The 19,308-nt window shown below is 51.7% G+C and overlaps 1 protein-coding gene across 1 annotated transcript; it reads left to right on the forward strand.

The window, feature by feature from the left end:
- Nucleotides 1-12,408: 12,408 nt before the first annotated feature.
- On the forward strand, nt 12,409-12,951 carry LOC135330421 (olfactory receptor 14A16-like; the record flags this gene model as incomplete). The annotated part of the gene is made up of 1 exon (XM_064524064.1): nt 12,409-12,951. A coding segment is annotated over one exon (543 nt), but the record flags the coding sequence as incomplete, so codon positions are not given.
- Nucleotides 12,952-19,308: the final 6,357 nt, after the last annotated feature.

Below are 19,308 nucleotides of genomic sequence, written 5' to 3' on the forward strand. Positions count from 1 at the left end.
GCTGGCAGGGCAGCTCCCCCAGAGTCAGGCCGCCTTGTCCCGTGCTCCCGGCCCCACCAGCCCCTGCTGCAGCTCTGGGAGGAAAGCAGTCCCGTGGCAGCACTGCTGCCCCCGCCCCAGCGGGAGGGCAACCGCCGCCATTGCGATGCACCCGCAGCCCCGCCAGCCCTGCTTGCACCCGCTCTCACCCACCCCCTCGGTCCCACTTTGATCCCACCCCACTTCCAGGTCTGGGTTTTCCTCATGCTGCACTCCGATTGGCTGACAGAGCCACCAGTGAAACCCATCCCTGCCCTCCTCCTCACACCAGCCAATAGGAGGCAGCACTGAGGCATTGCCAGAGAAACGTAGCCCCCTGCCCTGGCGGTCAGCTCTGCCCCTCCCTCCCATCCCTCCCCCCTGCCCCCCCCTGCAGTGGGACGCCATGTTGTGGGCAGCAGCGCGGGGTGCGGCGGGGCCTGGGGGCAGCACGGTGCCATGTGCCCAGGCAGTGCGGGGCCCCGGGGCCTGGCCGCTGCCCCGCAGGGGCTGGGCTCTGCTGCAGGGGCCCCTCGGGGCTCCTGGCTGCCCTGCACCCAAGGGCCATGCCAGGCTTGGGGGAGCAGCCCTGGGGTCATTGCTGGTGCCGGCCCTGGCACTGGGGCACTGGAGCCCACAGGCAGCATCCTGTTTCCCCCGGGCAGGTCAGAGTCAGGAAGGGCAGCATCCTCTTATCCCTTCGGCCCCATTGGGACCCTACAACAGGGCTCTTGTGGCAGCCCCACCCTGTGCAACCACCCCCAGAGCCCGGGACCCACGGCTGTTTTTGCAGTTAACAGTCTCTGTGCAACCCCTCAGGTAGGAGCCCCCAAAGCCCTTACCCTCAGTGGAGAGTTGCAGGAGTGCTGGGAACAAGGAACTGTCATCTGCGCTGATGGTCTTGGTCCAGCAGTCCTCCATCTCGCTTGCCCCCTTACCATTGGCTTGCCTCTCCAGCCAAGGAGGAAGGACGCTCTTGCTGTCTCGTCACCCAAAACTCCTCTCCAACGTGCCCCTGCTCCTCTGCCTGTCGGTGAGGGGCCCGTATGCAACTCTCGTCCCCTCTCCTTGCCACGGAGTGGCTCCAAAGGGCAGCTGTGGAGAGTGCAAAAGTGGTGCCCAGCAGTGGCTGGGCCTCTCAGGGAAGTGAGGGTACCACTGCAGCACTGGGGAGACCTCCCTGTGATGCAGCACATCCCACTGTGACCTCAGCTCGTGTCATCAGGAAGCTCAGGAGGTCACTGCCATGGAGACGGCACAGCCAGGGAGATAGCAGAGAGATTTCTCCTCACTGGAAAGCAGTCACCTCCCTTCACCCCTGTTATTTTCCAGAACTTGCTGATAAATCCTTCAGGAATGTCTCCAGATGGTGCCAAAGGCTGCGAAATATCTAAAATGGGGCACTGGAGAAGTCACTTCCGCGCCCCTGCACTGACAGATCTCTACCATGGGCAGACTTGTAGGGGAAGCCAGGGCTTCTGGGTTGGTTTAAGGTTTGGCATTTTTCAAAGCCAGGATCAAAGTCATGTGAGATCAAACAGCACAAAGCGTGGCCACAGGCTGAGCTGCTTTGGTGAGCTTCAAAACTGGTTTCTGTTGTGGGTCGCTCCTTTGTCAAAGTAGGATGTAGGACAATATGGGACAGGACGTGGCCTTCCTCCTTTAGGCACCAAAGCAGGCTCTTTGTTTTTAAGAGTTCTCAGCAAGGTTTCTCTGTCTGTGGTGCTTAAGATCAAGACGATACGCCAGAGAAGAGCAAATGTGCCCTTAACACACATCATCTGGAGGGCCAGGCCAGGGAGCAAATCTGGGGAAGTTTTCCCATTTCCCATGCATTTTGCCCAGCTTTCCTTCTGGCTGAACCTAACCTGAACCTAGGGAAAGCCATTTCTGCTGCCTGGGCCTCTTTTGGGCCTTGGGCTTTTCAGTGTCATCTTCTTGCCTGGAGGTTACTAAAGCCTCTGGCACCCTGGACACACCCTGCCGCAACCCAAGGTCTCCTGGGGAGCTTTACAGCCCTGGCACCCTGGAAGTCCCACATTTTTGACCCTGGACATCTCAGGACATGTCCACACACCACAGTGCTGCTGTCCAGGCTCTGCTGCAGAGCCTGGAAGGTGGTGCAGCACCTCAGGACCTACATTTGGGCTCATTCAGAATTTTGTGAGGTGACCAGCTCCCACCTCTGCAGCTGCTGAAGCTTGAGAACGTCCCTACAACCAGCCTTCCTGCTCTTCCTAGTCTCTGCACAGTCCGGGGGTGACTCTTGCAGAAGGGAGACTCCATCCCCCTTGAATACTGTCAGAGATGGGGCTTTCCAAGTCACTGCAAAAGGAAGGACTCGTTTCCTTCTTTGGGTTGCTTATTCAGCCTGTGGCACCCCCTCTATGACTCTGTGAGCCCAGCTCTGCACCCTGAGGTCTCTGCCCTTTCTCTGCCCTGTCTCCTGGGTGTCTGTTCAAAGTCTTGCCAATGAACCAGGGCCATGGGAAGTGTTGCTTTAGAGAGCTCACTTGAATCTGAAGACCTTACAGAGGCTCGTCTGGGACATGGCCATGCTCCCAAACCCCCTCCTGCTCCTGGCCTGAGGGCCCAGGAAGGTCCCAGGATTAAGAGCAGTGGGTTTGGTGTGGGTGGGATGGGTTTCCCTTGACATGCCTGAGTCCTGCTTGGGTTGCTCTTAAGGCCCAGGAAAATCCCTCTTCTCTAGGAGCTTGCATGGAGTGTTTTCCAGACTTTTGTGCAGAAACACAACCTGGTCCAAGATGCCCAAGAGCAGCACAGCCCCCGGCATGGTCCAGGACCCACAGGAGCTGTATTACTCTCTCTTCTGTTTCCACATGTCCTGATTAAATTACCAATTTCTAACATCTCCTTTACAGCACACAGTCTGGACATTGTAACACTGCAACTCCTTCCATTATTCTTTCTTTCCTTCCCATACCATGCTCCTGATTTGCACTTTGGGGATTTTAAAGCTTGCTCCATCTTTCAGTAGTTTGTTCCTCTGGGCAAGTCCTTCATTCTGTTTCTGTCTAGCATTTCCTATCTATTCAAAAGATTTCTAGTTTGGCTATCCCTTGTGGACTTCATTGGAGGCAGCTTGGACTTAGCATACAGTTGAGGAGTGTAATTATCTTTTAGGAAACTATATCATGCCTTTTTATTTTGGCTTGCAATTAAGAAAAAAATTATTCTGTGTCTATTTGCAGCTAGTTCTCTAAGGAAAGCAAGTGGGAACTGGGGCATATGAGCTATAACATTCATTTGCAGACTTCAGTGGAAAAAGGTTAGACTTTAGCAGGAGTGATGCAAGTCCCCAGTGGCTGATGAGGGCAATGGCAGGTTTGGGGAGAGGAGGAGGAAGATTGTCCATACAGTGTCCGACCTCTGGGACACTGCTTTTCCTACGTGTCCGCATTTCATTAGGAGACACTCTGGATCTATATCATTTGGAGAATGTTGCTGTTACTTATTCCGAAAGCTGAATAAGAATACTAATCCTAAAAACCTTTAAAAACAGAAATACCTTTATATTAAGTTCTAACTGAAGTCACCGTCTTTCAGCTACACTCCTGAAACCAATTAGCCATACATTACTTGAAAATTGTAGAGAGAGACGTGGTTCATCGTGGCTTTTTGCATTGTAATGAGCCCCATGGTGTATTTGGTGCTGAGTCCACGAACCTCAGCTATTGCGAGGAGATTGAGCAAAATGTTCAAGTCAAAGTCAGAAGCAAATCCAAAACTTTTGCAGAGCATTAATAGATCCCACTGAGGACATTACCAGCAAAGACTCACTGGGGGCTGATGAGAGCAGAAAATTGTAATCACTGATTACAGGCAGGCAAAGGAAATGCTCAGTTGGCTCTGATGCCAAGTAAAGCCTTCATTTGTTCTATGGAGCAAAACGTCCAAGCATGGACACTGAGACCCTGGGAAGGGAGATGCTTTCCCTCATGCATTGCCCAGGGCTCTTCCTGGGGACAGTGTGTGGGTGGGGGTGTGCAATGCTGCGTGCAGGACAATGACAAGACATCTCCCAGGGTCCCTGGAGAGACAAGGGGCAACAATGCCCCAGTGTCTCCTGGTAGGCCTTGGTGGCGGAGACAACAGCCATAGGACAAAGACCTCAGTTCTGTCAGGGCCCTCCAGCCTTTCCAGCACCTTTGGCCATCTCCACCACAGGCCGACCTATGCTGTCCCACACCTGCTCCTGTGTCCCTGCAGACTGTGGACACCCAGCCTGCTTCTCCACATTGCTCTCACCCTGGGTTCTCTCTCCCTTCATTGGTGTCGCTCAGCCTCACTGGCTGTTCCTTGGAACACAAAGCCATGGGCTGATCACAGATTCCCTCGCGGTGACCTGTTGCACCACAGCACTGCCCTTCAGGTAACTTTTTTTATGCTTCTGGCCAGTCTGAACTTCCCAAGCTGCAGGTTGGGGCTGTTTCCCCTTCCCATGCTGCTTCCCACTACCAAGGAAAGCTCTGGGGAGCCTGGAAATGGGACACACTAGTGCTGAGTCAAGGGGGATAATAATTCCTGTTGTCTGGGAAGCCACGCTCCTCCTAATGCAGCCCTGTCGACATCTGGCCTTACTCGCAGTGAGCATGCACCACTGGCTCATCCAGCATGCCTTGCAATACCCAGGCCTTCTCAGGCCATTCCTCAGCTGCTCACATCCCAAACTGCCCTGATACATGGGGTTATTCTTCCCAACGTGCAGGACTTGCCCCTTCTCTTTGTAAAATGTCATGAGGTTTCTGTTGGCTGAATCCCCAAGTTTTTCAAGGTCCCCCAGACTGAAGCTCAGTACAGCAGCTGTTAACGTGTGAGTGCAGTTGGCTCACCTTGAGTTGTGATGCCTCTGAAAGACAGTAGCAGAAGGAATTGCAGGACACTTCAAGTACTGGAAGGAGGTATTGGTTTAATGGAATTGCTGACCTAGGTAGGAATACCATAGCAGCCATCTCAGGAATGCCTAAGGAGGGTACAAAGCAAGAACAGTGAGGGTCTGTGGGGAGAGGGTAAAGGGAGGTGGGCAGTTTATATGGGAGGTTATGAGGCTGGTAAGAGGATAGAACTTGAAAGGAGTAAAGGAGACACAAACACAATAAAGGGTGAAGCAAAGGAGTGATCAGGGCTGTTCGGGGGTACCTGTGAAGCAGCCCTGCCTCTGCCCATGTCTGATTGGAGCAGGACAAGAAAGCCAGTTGATCTGGTCATGCTTGTGTCTGACTTACTTCCATGGTCATGAGAACTGAGTGGTTTCCCTAACACTGACGAGAACAGATCCAGAGGGGAAGGAATCACAGAGTCTTTCAGGCTGGACAGGATCTCAGGAGGCCTCCAGCCCAACCTTGTGCTCACTGCAGGGTCAGCTTTGGGTCAGGTCAGATTGCTGAGGCCTTGATCCAGTCTTGAGAACCTCCAGGGATGGAGACAGCACATCTTCTCTGGGCAACACCTTCCAATGCTTGACCATCCTCTCAGGGGAAAAGTTTTTCCTTCTCTCCAGCCTGTTCCTCTCTGGTTTCAACCTATGGCTGTTGTCTCTCATCCTACTGCCATGCACCATTATGGAGAGCCTGGCTTTGTCTTCCTGAGGACCTCCTTGTATGGGGGGCGGATTGGTCTTGTACTGGTGGGCCAAAAACTGGATGCAGTATTATACATGTGGCCTAAGAAGTGCTGAGAACAAGGGACTAAGCACTTCCCTTGACTTCCTGGCCATGCTCCTATTCATACAGTGCAGGATGCTGTTGGCCTTCTCTGTTTCCCGGGCACACTGCTGTCTCATATTTTGCCTTCTGTGTGGCAAAATATGTATGTCCATCTCAGCAGAGCTGCTGCATGGCCACCCACTCCCCAGCCTGTCTCTCTGCAGGGTGTTGGTCTGTCCCAGGTGCATTTGTCCTTGCTGAATGTCATGAGATTCCTGACAGCCCTTTCCTCCTGCCTGTCTAGGTCCCTCTCAAAGGCAGCCCTCAACCATGAGACTGGTCCCACACAGTCTGAGGTCATCTACAAACAGGATGACAGTTGCCCCCTCCAGGTCATTCATAAAGGTGATAAGTAGGACAGGCCCCAATGGAGACCCTGTCGTGCTCCATTTCTCTTCTTGGCTCCAGGAAGAGTACTACCCATTCACCACCACCCTCTGAGCCTAATCATCCAACCAGTTATTTGTCCAATTGGTTGTCTACCCATTCAGATCATGAAGTCTTAACTGGTGTGCAAGTATGCTGTAGGAGAACGTGTGAAAAGCCTTCCTAAAGTCAAGGTAACTGACGTTCACTGTTCTCTGTTCATCCACAAATACAGTCTTTTAAAATAGAAGGCCATTGGTTTCCTGAGGCCTGATTTCCCCTCAGTAAATCTATGCTGACTGTTCCCTGTCACCTTCTTCTCCTTCATTTACCCAGAAATGAGGCCAGACATGACTTGCTCCATGACATTTTCATGATCAAAGTGAAGCTGAACAGCTTGTAGTTCCCCACATTGTCCTTTGGGCCTTTTTTGAAGATGGATGCAATATTTGCCTTTCTGCAGGCATTGGGACCTTCCTGAGCCTCCACAGCTTTCCAAGATGATAGAGGCCTTGCTAGATAGAGGCCAGCTCTCTCAGCATCCTTGGCTGCAGCCCGTCCAGGCCCATAGATTCGTACTCTTGCAAATAATTCCTGACTCAGCCCTCCTTCATTGTGGGTTGTTTTTCTCCTTGGGAGTCCTTAGTATAGGCACAGTGGCCTGAGAGACCTTCTTGGTGGAGCCTGAAGCCAAGCGATTGAGTTCCCCAGACTTATCTGCATCTGCTCTTACCAGATTCCTTGCCACATTCAGCCACGCACCCACTTTTTTTTTTTTTTTTAGGCTTTTACTTTTAGTGAAGCAGTAGCAGATGATCTTCATGCCTGTGACATCCCTTGCAACCATCAATCCTAGAGGAGCTGTGGCTTTCCTAACCACTTCCCTACTACCCTGGACAATATTTCTGAATTCCTCCTTTGCAGCCTCTCCCAGCTTCCCATTCCTGTGTGCTGCCTTTTTGTACTGTTGTTCAGTTGTGCATTTAGCCACCCTGTCTCCTGAGATGTCTGCTTATTCTCCTAGGTATCAGTATGGGCCATTCTCAAGCTTGGAAGATGCTGCCTTAAAGACCTGCCAGCTTTCCTGAGCTCCTTTGCCCTTCAGAGCTGCCTCCCATGGGATTCCTCCACCAGTCTCCCCAGTAGGCCCAAGGCTGCTCTTCTGACATCCAGAATCTGGAGTCTGCTCCTCTTCTTCTTCACTCCCCTCAGGAGCAGGAGCTCCACTACCTTGTGGCCCCTCCAGGCAAGGCTGACACTGATTATCCCCTCCCTGGTCAGTTCTTCCTTCTTTGCAAGTTCCAGGTCCAGGAAAGTGTCACCCTTGTTGACCTGCCTAGCTTAGCTGTGCTGGGAAGTTGTCCTCCACACCCTCCAGATTTCTCTTGCCCTCCCAGGGAATGCCAGGGAGATTGAAGTCTCCCCATAGGAGCCAGGTTCTGTAATCCACAAACTTTCCTCAGGTTGCCTAATGTTGCTTTTGTAGTTCTGTAACAGCTTGTGCATCTCCCCTTCCTCTTGTTTTGTGGCCCAAGCTTTCTGCATTTGTACATATTTGGGCTGCAGAACCTCAGCTGTGGCACCAGGGCTGAGGGCAGGATTGTTGCTGTGAAACCTGTTCCCCAGAGCCAAGGACACCATGTATGCAAAGGCCAAAGTTCAGCACAGAGACCTGCTGGCATAGATAGCAGATAGCAACGTAATGATGATATGAGGCACCCGCTAAGCGAGCAAACCCTGCAGTAGCCAAGGCCAGAGAGAAACAGAGCTGGGCCATGCAGCTGTGGCAGGAGAAGTGTTTTGTACCCAAGATGACTTTGCAGCACCTTGGGGCCTGCGATAGAAATTACCAGATGTCCAGGAAGGACAAGGTGCCACTGTGAAGGTCCTTGGGCTTGAAGAGCCTGCTATCTAGCCACGCTGTAGCTGCATCATTAGTATGATCCCTGTTCATATCACTGGGGGGTGAGAAAAGCTTTAGGGAGAGGAGAACTAGATGGATTTGAGAGTGTAGGAGTATGTGTGGAGACCTTGGTGAGATGTGCATTCCATCTTTGCAGCATGCTTGCATGTAGATGTGAAAGACTTTGCCTAAAGGCAGTGGTGGGAATCCTTTGCTTGGGAAGAGGTAGGAGACTCGAGATGCCCTGGGGTGTTTGTCCAGCTACCACTCCAGAGTGGCATGATTTTCCTGTAGGTCCTGAGCTGTATCTGCTAGAAACATGGTGGTTGTGCTGGACACCCCGTGCAGGTGACATGGCCCTGCAGGCCTATTGTCATTGCATTAAACCAAGTGTCTGCACTGAATTACATCAGCTGTTTGCAACATCAGGATCTGCATAGGTCTCAGGTTCAGGGTGAGCGGAGCTCTTGCAGTAGTAGGCAGCTAGTGTCATTTCAAATGGCCAAGGAGATTCTCCACCTGGCAGCTGATGCCCCAGAAAGTTGTGGGTTTCAGAGCTGTTACATCAGAGCAAGGAGACGCTGGTACATGCCTTGAATCACCTCTGACACTTCAAATGTCAGAAGCTGTTTGTGTATGAACAACTGACTCCCACCTTCCATCTCCACTGATTACAATGGGAGCTTAGACAAGAAGCAGACAGCCATTTTATGCACCCCAAAACTTGGGGAAGGGGAATCCCACCTCCTGTGAATCTGTGGAGGGCTTGAGAGGGAAGTGAATCCTACTGCGTCCCAGGAGCTTCCGAATCAGTATTTAATGCCTAGCTTGACTCCTCTAAACTAATTGGTAAAGCATGAATAAATGAACTCCCTTCTTGTCCCTGCCTAGGTGTCCTGTCTTCTTATGAGATGGGAGCAGGCCCTTCCAGAGTGGGACATTTCCACCTCTCCCAGATTACCATCTTCTGATGAGACAAACTGGAATGCTGAAGTCAGTCTCTCTCCCCTGTTTAGGGAGGGACCATCAGTGATTGCTTCAGTCTACTTCAAAGGACATTATCCAGGGGTGACCACACGGTCTTTCAGGAGATGTCAGCCCTGAAGCCCCGGGAACTTCTTGAAGGTGCACAGGGCACAGAGAAAGTCACGTCTTTGCTGGGCCTGGCTCCTGGGACTGCAGGAGCCCATGGCAACCTGGCAGGCACTGCAGAGACACAGCTCTGTCCTGATGCAGCTCCTCTTAAAGGAGCAGCAAGACTCAGGGCACTGCCTTCAGGCACCAGGATGAGATGAGTGACTCAGAAGTTAAAGACAGCAACAGGAGGATGGCTGAGAGCTCACTGTGAGGAGAAATCTTCACCGCCCTTGACACAGTAAGGCTGCGGGCAATGCTTCTGTGGTTCCTGGAGGGTGCTTCTGAAGCTGGCACCTTCCACAGCTGATAGGGTCTGTCAGGGTGGCTCTCCCAGCTTCTCCTGTTTGGAGCAGCTGGTGCTTTAGAGCGAGATTCCCAGCCACACTGTCAGATTGACAGGGCATGACAGCTACATTCTTCAGGGGGTGGTGCAGGGGTGTGAAGCCAGGGAGTGCACCCACATCTGCCCAATGCTGCATTTCAGAGCAGTGTCCTGGCACCCCAGGGTGCTGTGTTCCCCGGGGCAGTGACTTTGCTGCCTGCGAGCGTCAGCACTCAGCCTGCCCAGGGAATTCTCTGTGGTGCTGCAGGGAGAAGCTCTGCATGGAAGGAGCGACCAGCATCAGGGCAGGTTCATTCTGCTGTTGAGAGGGTGCTGCATGGGTCAGGGCTGCTCTCAGCTCCAGATCACCCCCAGGACATTTTCTGAAGGGGACTTTTCCAGAGGAAGGTATATGCTGGTCATACCTGCAAAGGGCAGAGCTTTCCTGCCTGAGTCTGTGCTTAACCTCCCCATCTTTTGACAGGGCTGGAATGGAAAAAGAGTTGCTTAGTTCAGACAAGTAGCTGTGACTCCTATACTGTTACACGGAGAGATCAAAAGGTCTGCAAGGAACCTCAGCAAATCCCTTCAGCCACCCCTCTGCCTACACACAGCACCATTATAATCTTTATTAGCCTCCTCAGGGTTGGTCTTAGCTGCTCCTCAGCACCTGCAAACCTGAAGATATCTGCCCCTGGGACAGTGCCAGTTCGCAGCACTATGATGCATGAAAGAGAGAAAACTACTCACAGGAAAGGCTATGGGAGGGTGGATGTGGGCAATTCCCTGACAGTTTCTGCAATGCAGATGCCTTCCCCTGAGCCAGCCCCTGTGTCTCCTCTGCCACCTAGCAGAGCCTCTGCCCTCAAGGCCACAGCGTCCAGGGCATGGGACACCTCCTTTGCAGTCCAGCTGCCAGGAGAGCAGATATGCATCTCTCTTGTATGTGCCCATTTTACCACTGCCTGACAGAGTCGCTGAGAGCAAAACCTCCTCTGCAGGGGGATGTGCACAGCTGGGTAAGATGCAGGCTTTCCTGCGTGCCCTGGATCTGGAGGTGTTTGCATGGGAGTGAGGGGTCCAAGACCCCTTGCAGCCTGTGAGTCTTTGGGCTATGCAGTCTGTAGGGCTGGGGAATGTGCCAAGTCTCCCTAAGGAGACATCGTCTTTTGGGCAATGCACTAACCCAAACACTTTTGCCCCTCAGGATTCTCTAGTAATGGAAAAAGCCAAGGATTTCTATCCCTTCAAGAGATGTTCCCCATGTGTGGTGAGTAAGCCCCTCTGCTACAGCCCTTCTTCTGGAGAATGGGTTGTGAAGAGGTTGCACACCCCTTCCCCATTATGAGTAGGCTTAATCGGAGAGAGGATGTGGACACAGAGCTTGCCTGTACCCCCTGCCCCGCAACCCCTATTGTGGCTGCAGATGTGGTGCAGATGGTAAAGTGATGTGAGGATAGGATCTACCTTAGTGGAAGGAGGGCCTCTGCAATGGGTCCTGTAACCCCTGCCTTCATGTGCCTATTTTCCTCCCTTGCACACAGTGGGAGCTGGGGGTGACTGATTTGGATACAGACACCTCTGTTCAGAAGGGTGAAACAGGAGGAGATGAATTCCTCCCAAGGTTCTTCTCTTCCAGAGGCTGATGGGCTGCATGCTAACGTCATCTCTCCCTGCAGGACTTGGAGAGTATTCCCATGGTGTGACTGTATGAAATCCCCCTCACCCAGCTCATGGCATCCATCCCCAGAAACTGCCCCCCCCCACCCCAGATATGTGTTGCTGTTTCCTCTCTCCATGTACCCAGTGTGGCAGAGCATATAGTGAGAGCTAAGGGACTGAAGTTACAGATGAGTTTCAGATATGAAAAGTCAGTTTTCTTCTTGAGTCATACTTGTGGTTTGGCTGGGTACCAGGGCTACGCCTGTGTGCACACCCAGAGCACTTTGGTCACTAGCTCCTTGCCTGGCCCAAGAATTTCCTGGCCAGTCATCTGCACAGATGAGAGAATAGGTTGTCATGAGATAATGGACCACCAAGAAACTAGGTGATTTTGACCGGACCTAGGCAATTAAGTATTTGACTGAGAGTTATGGCAGCCCTGCAGGTGGGAATTGCTGAAGGTTCTAGAAATTCCCCTGTGGCAAATCCTGCTGTGTCTAGTCCAATTTGTACGCTGAAATGTGCTGTAACCATCCTGAGTAGAGTGTCCCAAAGTGTCCTTGCTGCAAAAGTGATCAGCTTGTGCAGAGCTAAGATATTTGTAAATAGTCCATACAAAGTGTTCCTGCAGTAATTGTCACATACTCTGCAGTTAAGGTGTATCAAGAGCAATGAATTATGCATGTGCTGGGTGGTCACCTGGGTCCCCAGCCAACGGGATTAGAACTGAGCCAAGCAGTGGTTCAGGAGTCTCACCTAACTCAGCTGATAGCACTGCAAGGAGACATTATCACTGCACAATGACTGACCATCCTGTTTTGATTCTGAGTGTCTGTGTAACAAGCAGGGCTGACTCCTCCGGAGCCCATGGACAGAGGACCCTGTTCCCCATGGCAGACCCTGAAGGTGCAGGCCACAGCACAAGTAAAGGAGGTGAAGGAAGGTCCTGCTGTTAAGGAGAAAGGACATGTTGGGAGTTGCTCTGAGAAATGCTGTGGGTTTTGTTCCAAGTCAGTCCTAACTTGTCAATATCTTTTCCTCCTTAGACAGTCCCCAAAGCCCAGAGGTAGCAAATGTCCAACAGCAGCTCCCTCAACGAGTTCCTCCTCCTGGCATTCGCAGACACGCGGGAGCTGCAGCTCTTGCACTTCTCACTCTTCCTGGGCATCTACCTGGCTGCCCTCCTGGGCAATGGCCTCATCATCACAGCTGTAGCCTGTGACCACCGCCTCTACACCCCCATGTACTTCTTCCTCCTCAACCTCTCCATCCTCGACCTTGGCTCCATCTCCACCACTGTCCCCAAATCCATGGCCAATTCCTTGTGGAACACCAGGGCCATTTCCTACTTGGGATGTGCTGCTCAGGTCTTTTGGTTTCTCTTCTTAATTTCAGCAGAATATTTCCTTCTTACTGTCATGGCATATGACCGCTACATTGCCATCTGCAGACCCCTGCACTATGGGACCCTCATGGGCAGCAGAGCTTGTGTCAAACTGGCAGCAGCTGCCTGGACCAGTGGTTTTCTCTATGCTGTGCTGCACACTGCTAACACATTTTCAGTACCTCTCTGCCAAGGCAATGCCCTGGGCCAGTTCTTCTGTCAAGTTGCCCAGCTCCTCAATCTCTCCTGCTCAGACTTCTACCTCAGGGAAGCTGGGGTTATTGTGGTTAGTATCTGTTTAGCTTTGGGGTGTTTCATTTTCATTTTGGTGTCCTATGTGCAGATCTTCATAGTCGTGCTGAGGATCCCCTCTGAGCAGGGCCGGCACAAAGCCTTTTCCATGTGCCTCCCTCACATGGCTGTGGTCTCCCTGTTTGTCAGCACTGTATTCATTGCCTACCTGAAGCCCCCCTCCATGTCCTCCCCAGCTCTGGATCTGGTGGTGGCTGTTCTGTACTCGGTGGTGCCTCCAACAGTGAACCCCCTCATCTACAGCATGAGGAACAAGGAGATCAAGGATGCACTGAAGAAACTGATTCAACTTGTACCAGTTCAGCAGCTATAAGCTGGCCATCCATCTTTGTAAGTGACTTGAATTTATCTCAGACAACTCTTGTGCTTTGACCATTCTCCCTGTGATAATCATGTTTGTACAGAAGTATTTAAATCATCCTACTTCTCCAGAGACACAAACCCTTTCTTTCTGGCACAGAGGCCTTCTGTGAATGTGTCTGTCACTGTGTCAGAGCTGGCTTGATTCTAATAAAAGGCTGTTTCCTCAGTGCTGTGCTTGAAAGTTGGTTTCTTCTTCCAAAGCTGGAGACAAAAACTCACCCTGAAAAGGACTGTTGCTTTCTGGTGGTTCTCCATGGGCTCAAGGTGATGAGCTCATGGGGTGCTGTGTTAGGGAATGAGGGCTGCATTCAGCTATCACTTGTGGGTGCCCAGTGCTCCTGGAGATGATCAATGGTCAAGCATCATCTGCCCGGGACTGTCTGCCCTATGACAGGGTTGGTGACAGATTCCTGCAGTGGGGACCCAGCAGGCAGAGGGAAGGGAGCGTGCAGAGTGGTTCATGTCACCTTCATTGAAAAACCCTGGACTCAGTCTAGGGACACACCTGAACACAGCCTGAGCCATTTGAAATGCCCTGTGATTGCTCAGAGCATCATCCACACCACAGACCCCTTGGTAGGGGGTTGTCAGGTGCAATGATGACCGTCCAGCTGGGTCTGCTTCTCACCTCAACCACCATGGCCAGTGCAGAGTCACCCTGTGGCCTTGCAGCACCACAGCCTACTTGCTCTGCAGAGCAGCACCACAGGCTTGGGGCCCTGCGGGGAGCATAGGGGAGGCTCCAGGAATGGCCAGGCAGGCCAGCACTGATGCAGTCCCTGGGTGAGGACACACACCGGTGGGTTTGTGGGGCAGAGCCAGGTCTCGTGGAGGGGAATCAAGACATGCCAGGCGCAGGAGAGTGGAGGCTATTTGCAGCCCTGGCTGCACACCCCAGGTTTATGGACAAATTTTGCTGTGTGGCCAGCTTGTTCCTGCTGAGCTCAGTGCCTGTATCGAGGGGAACAGCCAGGCCTAGGCAGCCTCTCTCCTGGCCCAGACCCCAGCAGGCCCTGGGGATGGCTGTGTGCTAACCCCTGCGTGGGATATGGCCAGGGCTGGGCAAGGTGCAGAAACTGTGGAGGCTGCCAAAGCAGGAGGGCTGTGGGGGACGGGGCACCGAAGGCTGTCACAGGGACTGTGCCAGGGGGACATTTCCCTGGCCTTGAATGCACCCTGCCCTGTACGGTGCCTGCATAGCAGGGTCACTGGAGTGTGTTGAGGGCAGCGGGGCTGTGCAGGTGCAGGGATGGGGTGCAGATGGGAGCCACAAGTCTCCTCCCTGCTCCACTGCAAAGGAGACACTCGCAGAGGAGCTCTCCCAGGCCTGGCCCACCAGCTCTTGTTCTTCTTCCAGCTGTGCTGGAGGACCACGAGGTCCCTCAGGCAAAGCTGTGCTCCTTGGGGAGCTGCCCTGAGCACCACAACAGAGTATGTTTCTTGTACGTCCCCATCCTGCTGGGAGGGTGGCACAGGCACCAGGGACATGGCCTGTTTCTGCCTGGGCTCAGTGCGGGAGTTTTGCATGTGAAGTGAATGTGATAGCCACTGTGCTGTTGAAACTCCGGCCACGACCCCTCGCTGCAGCCCCCACCAGCCCCTGCCGATCTGCCAACCTGCCACCACCCCTGTGCTGCCTCGTCCTCTGCCCCTCTTCTCCACACTGCAGGGACCAGTGATGCAGCAGGAGCTGGCACAGCCCCACAGCTGCTGCCCGGCCCCGGCCCTCCCCTCCTGCCTGCCAAACATTACATCCATCTTCAAGAAGGACAGGAAAGAGGATCTGGGGAGTGGTGGGCTGGTCAACGTCACCTCAGTCCCTGGGAACCAAATCTTCCTGGAGCTAGTTCCAGCCACATGAAGGGGTCAGGAACAGCCAGCATGAAGTCATCAAGGGCAAATTGTGCCTGGCCAGTCTGGCTGCCTTCTGTGATGCGATGACTGGCTGTGTGGACAAGGGGAGTGCAGTGCATGCATTCCTTGAATGCAGGAAGGCCTTTGACATTGTCTTCCATAACATCTTTGTAGCCAAACCGGGGAAAGGTGGGATGCAGAAGTAAGCAATGGAGGGTGTGGGAAATGGGCTGGAGGCTGCCTGGCTCAAAGGGTGGAGAACAGTGGTACAAAGCCCGAGGGGCCTTGAAAGACTTGGGGATTTGGCCGACAGAAACTTCATGACATTGTACAAGGAGAAATGGCAGGTCTTGTATCAGGGGGGCAGAACAGCCTGTGCATCAGGGCAGGCTGGGACTTGACCGGTAGAGGAGTGACCCTGAGAAGAAGGACCTGGACGTTGCAAGGGATGCCATATGAGCCAGTGGTGTGTGCTCACCATAACTGAGCCAGCTGCATACGGGGCTGCATTAGGAAGTGAGTGGCCACCCAGACAAGGTGAATTATTATCCCCCTCGTCTCAGCACTGGTGTGGCCACATCTAGAATAGGGTGTCCCAGTGTGGGATGCCCAGTGCTGGAGGAATGGGCAGCAACTGGAGAGGGTCCAGAGGAGGTCTGCGAAGATAAGGTTAGAGGTCTAAAGGACAAAGCCTTTATGGAGAGGCTGAAGGACCAGGGCTGCTTTAGCCTGGGGAAGGGAAGGCTGAGGGCAGTAGAGTAGGAGCCTGTGACTGCTTCAAGCGTGGTTTCAGAGCTGATGGAGCTTTCCTTGGTAGTGGGAAACAGCATGAGAAGGGGAAAGAGCCACAAACTGCAGCTTGTGGGGTTCAGCTGTGACACTAGGAAAAGGAAATGTCACTTGAAGGGTAGTGCTGTGGTGCCACAGGTCACCCAGAGGGAGCCTGTGATCTGCCCCTGGCTTTGTGTTTCAAGGAAAAGCAAGTGAGGACAGGAAGATATCAGTAGAGGTGGAGACATCTTGGGTGAAAGCAAGGTGGTGAAGCAGGTTGGGTATCTATCATCTGCAGGGAAACAGGCAAAGGCATGGGACAGTGTAGAACAGCCTGTGGTGGAGACAGCCCAGGGCACTGCCAGGGCTAAAAGCTCCCAACAGAACTGAGGTCTTTGTCCTCTTGGTGTCTCTGCCAGCAAGGCCCCTGAGAAGACACCATTTCCTGAAAGCACTGTGGCCTTGCTGCTTCCTCATCCCCAGGGAGCCCAGGAGGTGCCATATCATTGTCCTGCACTCGGCGTTGCACATCCCCACCCTCACACTGCCCCCAGGAAGAGCCCTGAGCAATGCCTGAGGGAAAGGATCACCCTTCCCTGGGGCTGTCAGTGGGGGTGTCAGTGTCTGGCTGTTCTGCTTGATAGAACACAGCAAGGTTTACTTGACATCAGAGCCACCTGCACACTGCCTTTGCCTGCTACCATCAGTGCCTCCAATTTTCTGCTCTAATCAGCCCCCGGGAGCCTTCTCTGGTAATGGCCCTCAGTGGAACCCATTAATGCTCCAAGAAACTTGGGGATTTTCATCTGACTTGAACTTCTTGAGAGGCTTGTTCAGCCTTCTCTCAACATCTGAAGTGCATGGGCTCTGACCCAAATACACCAGAGGGGGCATTAAAACGCATATAGTCCCTGGGGATCCATGTCTCTTTCCATAACTTTCCATAATTACCCATAATTTTCTTCAGTTCTTCAATTCTTGTATGGATAATTGGAGATATTTCAGGAGCACATTTACAAGAGCAAAGTTTCAGTGAGCGCCTGCAAGAGAAAGATGTCTGCTTTTTAAGCTTTCTTTATTCTTCACATTGCAGAATAAGTGATCTCCACATTCTCCAATTGATATTGATCCAGAGTGTCTGCTAATGAGGTCTGGACATGTAGGAAAAGCAGTAGTTTTGATAGGAGACCTGCACGGACAGCCTTCCTCCCACCTCCCCAACCCAGCAATTTCTCTCTTCAGCCACTGGGGACTTGCATCACTCTTGTTAACATCTAACCTTTTTCCACTCCAGTCGGGAGCTGAATCTTACAGCTCCTCTGCACCAATTCCCACCTGCTTGCCTTAGAGAACTAGCTGCAGACACAGGAGGATTTTTCTTAATTGCAAACAAAGAAAAATAAAATATGATCACATTTAATAAGAAGTAAAACACACTCCTCTACTGTATGTTAAGTCCAAGCTGCCTCCACTGGTGTCCACTTTCCACAAGCAATAACCTTCCTTGAAATGTTTTAGGCAGGAGAAATACAGCTAGATGGAAATACAGCTAAGGAGCTGGGCAAAGAGACAATTAGACTCCTGAAAGACAAGGCAAGCTTCAGACTCCCTGAAGCTCAGAGCAGAGCTAGAGAGCTGAGTATCTGAATGAATAAAGAACAAGGGGAGGAGGAAAACTAGAAAACTGTGGAAAGTGCGTATGTCCAGATAGTCTGATGCGAAGGATACTTTAGAAATGATCACTTTAATCAGGACACGGGGGAATATGTGAAAGATTACTGAGATGTCAGTCACAGCATAATAGAGCAGTGGTACCGCAAATTGAGAGGGACAGATTGATATTCAGAGATTAATAGTCTTCCTCAAAATTTCCACTGTTTTCCATGGGAAAACATTAACATTAAAATTAGTCAATCATTTTAGTTGATGCAAGCGTGTTCGTATTTTTTTAAATCTTGAATACTATTCTTTACCTTTCCAGGCAGAGCTCAGTTGTCTAACCATAAGCATCCAGGGAAACTTGGGGAGGCTCCCGTGCATCTGAGGTATCTGCCAGGGCCTGGCAGCTCTCACAGGGGACCTGCGGGAGACCGGAGCCCCTCAGAGCTGCAGATGGCAGCAGGGCACCTGCAATGGCACCAGATGTCTGTGACCCTGTGATGGCATTCACCCCCAGTTCTGAAAATCACTTTCCTTCTGAAAACAAAAAAACAAAACAAAGAAAAACCACAAAACTCCGTAAAACACAATGATTTTAAAGAAAAGAAAACAAAGCAAAGAAGGACCATAAGAACACAAAGAAGGTTAAAACCTGGAAACTGTAACCAAACATTCCTTCGCTTTGGGTCATTTTTACAATTTCTTCCTTGTTTTGTTTTGTATTGAGTATTGAGTCCGTGCACTCTTTGCACGGAGCGAGTCACACTCTGAGGTGTTGCGCTCTCTCGACTGACAGAGGCAAGCAGGGTGACCAGCTTCAGTGCAATGCTGTATCTTTGGATGGTCAAATCTGCACAAACCTCAACATAGCCGTGTTAGAGTGATGTCTGAAAGGAGTCCCTAATCATCTAGCCACACTCCCGTTTCCTTCCCTGCATGGTAAATGAAGTGCTGCTCCACTTGAGGTGACAACAGGGATGAGGCTGATCTCACCCAATGCCAGGCCATTTTAGTGCACATCTATTTCTAGTGCAAGCGTCTGGACTTTCCTTTCTAGTCAAGGGAGAGAAATAAGATGTGCTCCAGAGAGGTCTTGAGAGACTTCTCCTGGTGAGCACCTAATGCTCCAGAAAGGTTCCTGTAGGTCCTGGGTCACATTTCCCAGCACCACACGGGAACACAGCCACCCCAGGGCACCTCAGGCAGCAATCACCTCTGCATGTGGGCAAATGAGTAAAGGCCTGACTGCCAACTTTCAGTTATAAGGTGAAACCTATTTGAAAAATAACTCCATGCAAGAGCTGAAAAAAAAAAATCCTCATTTCCATGACTTCAAATTTTTTTTATCAATTAGAATGATTTTTTTTTCTTTTTTATTGTATACATTTATTATATACATACATATACTTAGATTTATTCATTCCTGATACATTTCCTACCAACACTGTCTGAATGGAGACATTCTGAGGAATGACTGTATTCAAATAGACATATTTCCTCTCTCTTCTTCTACCTCTCTGTCCTTTCTTCTGCATCCGCCTCTTCTGTCTTTACAGAGCTCTCCAGGGAAAGAGTCACTGAATCACAGCACTTAGGGTGGACGAGACCTCTGGGCATCATCTAGTCCCACCCCCTGCTCCATGCAGAGGGAACTAGACAAGGTTTTTCCAACTGTGCATTGTCCAGAAGTGTGCTGAGAGTGTGCTCCATTCCATGGTCTAAGCCATTAATGAAGAAGATAATCAGTGTTGCCCCAGGTGCTGGACACTGAGGGATGCCACCAGTAATCGGCCACCAGTGCCACTGATCACAGCATTCTGGCCTGATGGTC

The sequence above is a fragment of the Dromaius novaehollandiae genome, chromosome 21 (genome assembly GCF_036370855.1).
Source record: "Dromaius novaehollandiae isolate bDroNov1 chromosome 21, bDroNov1.hap1, whole genome shotgun sequence".
Taxonomy (NCBI): Eukaryota; Metazoa; Chordata; class Aves; order Casuariiformes; family Dromaiidae; genus Dromaius; species Dromaius novaehollandiae.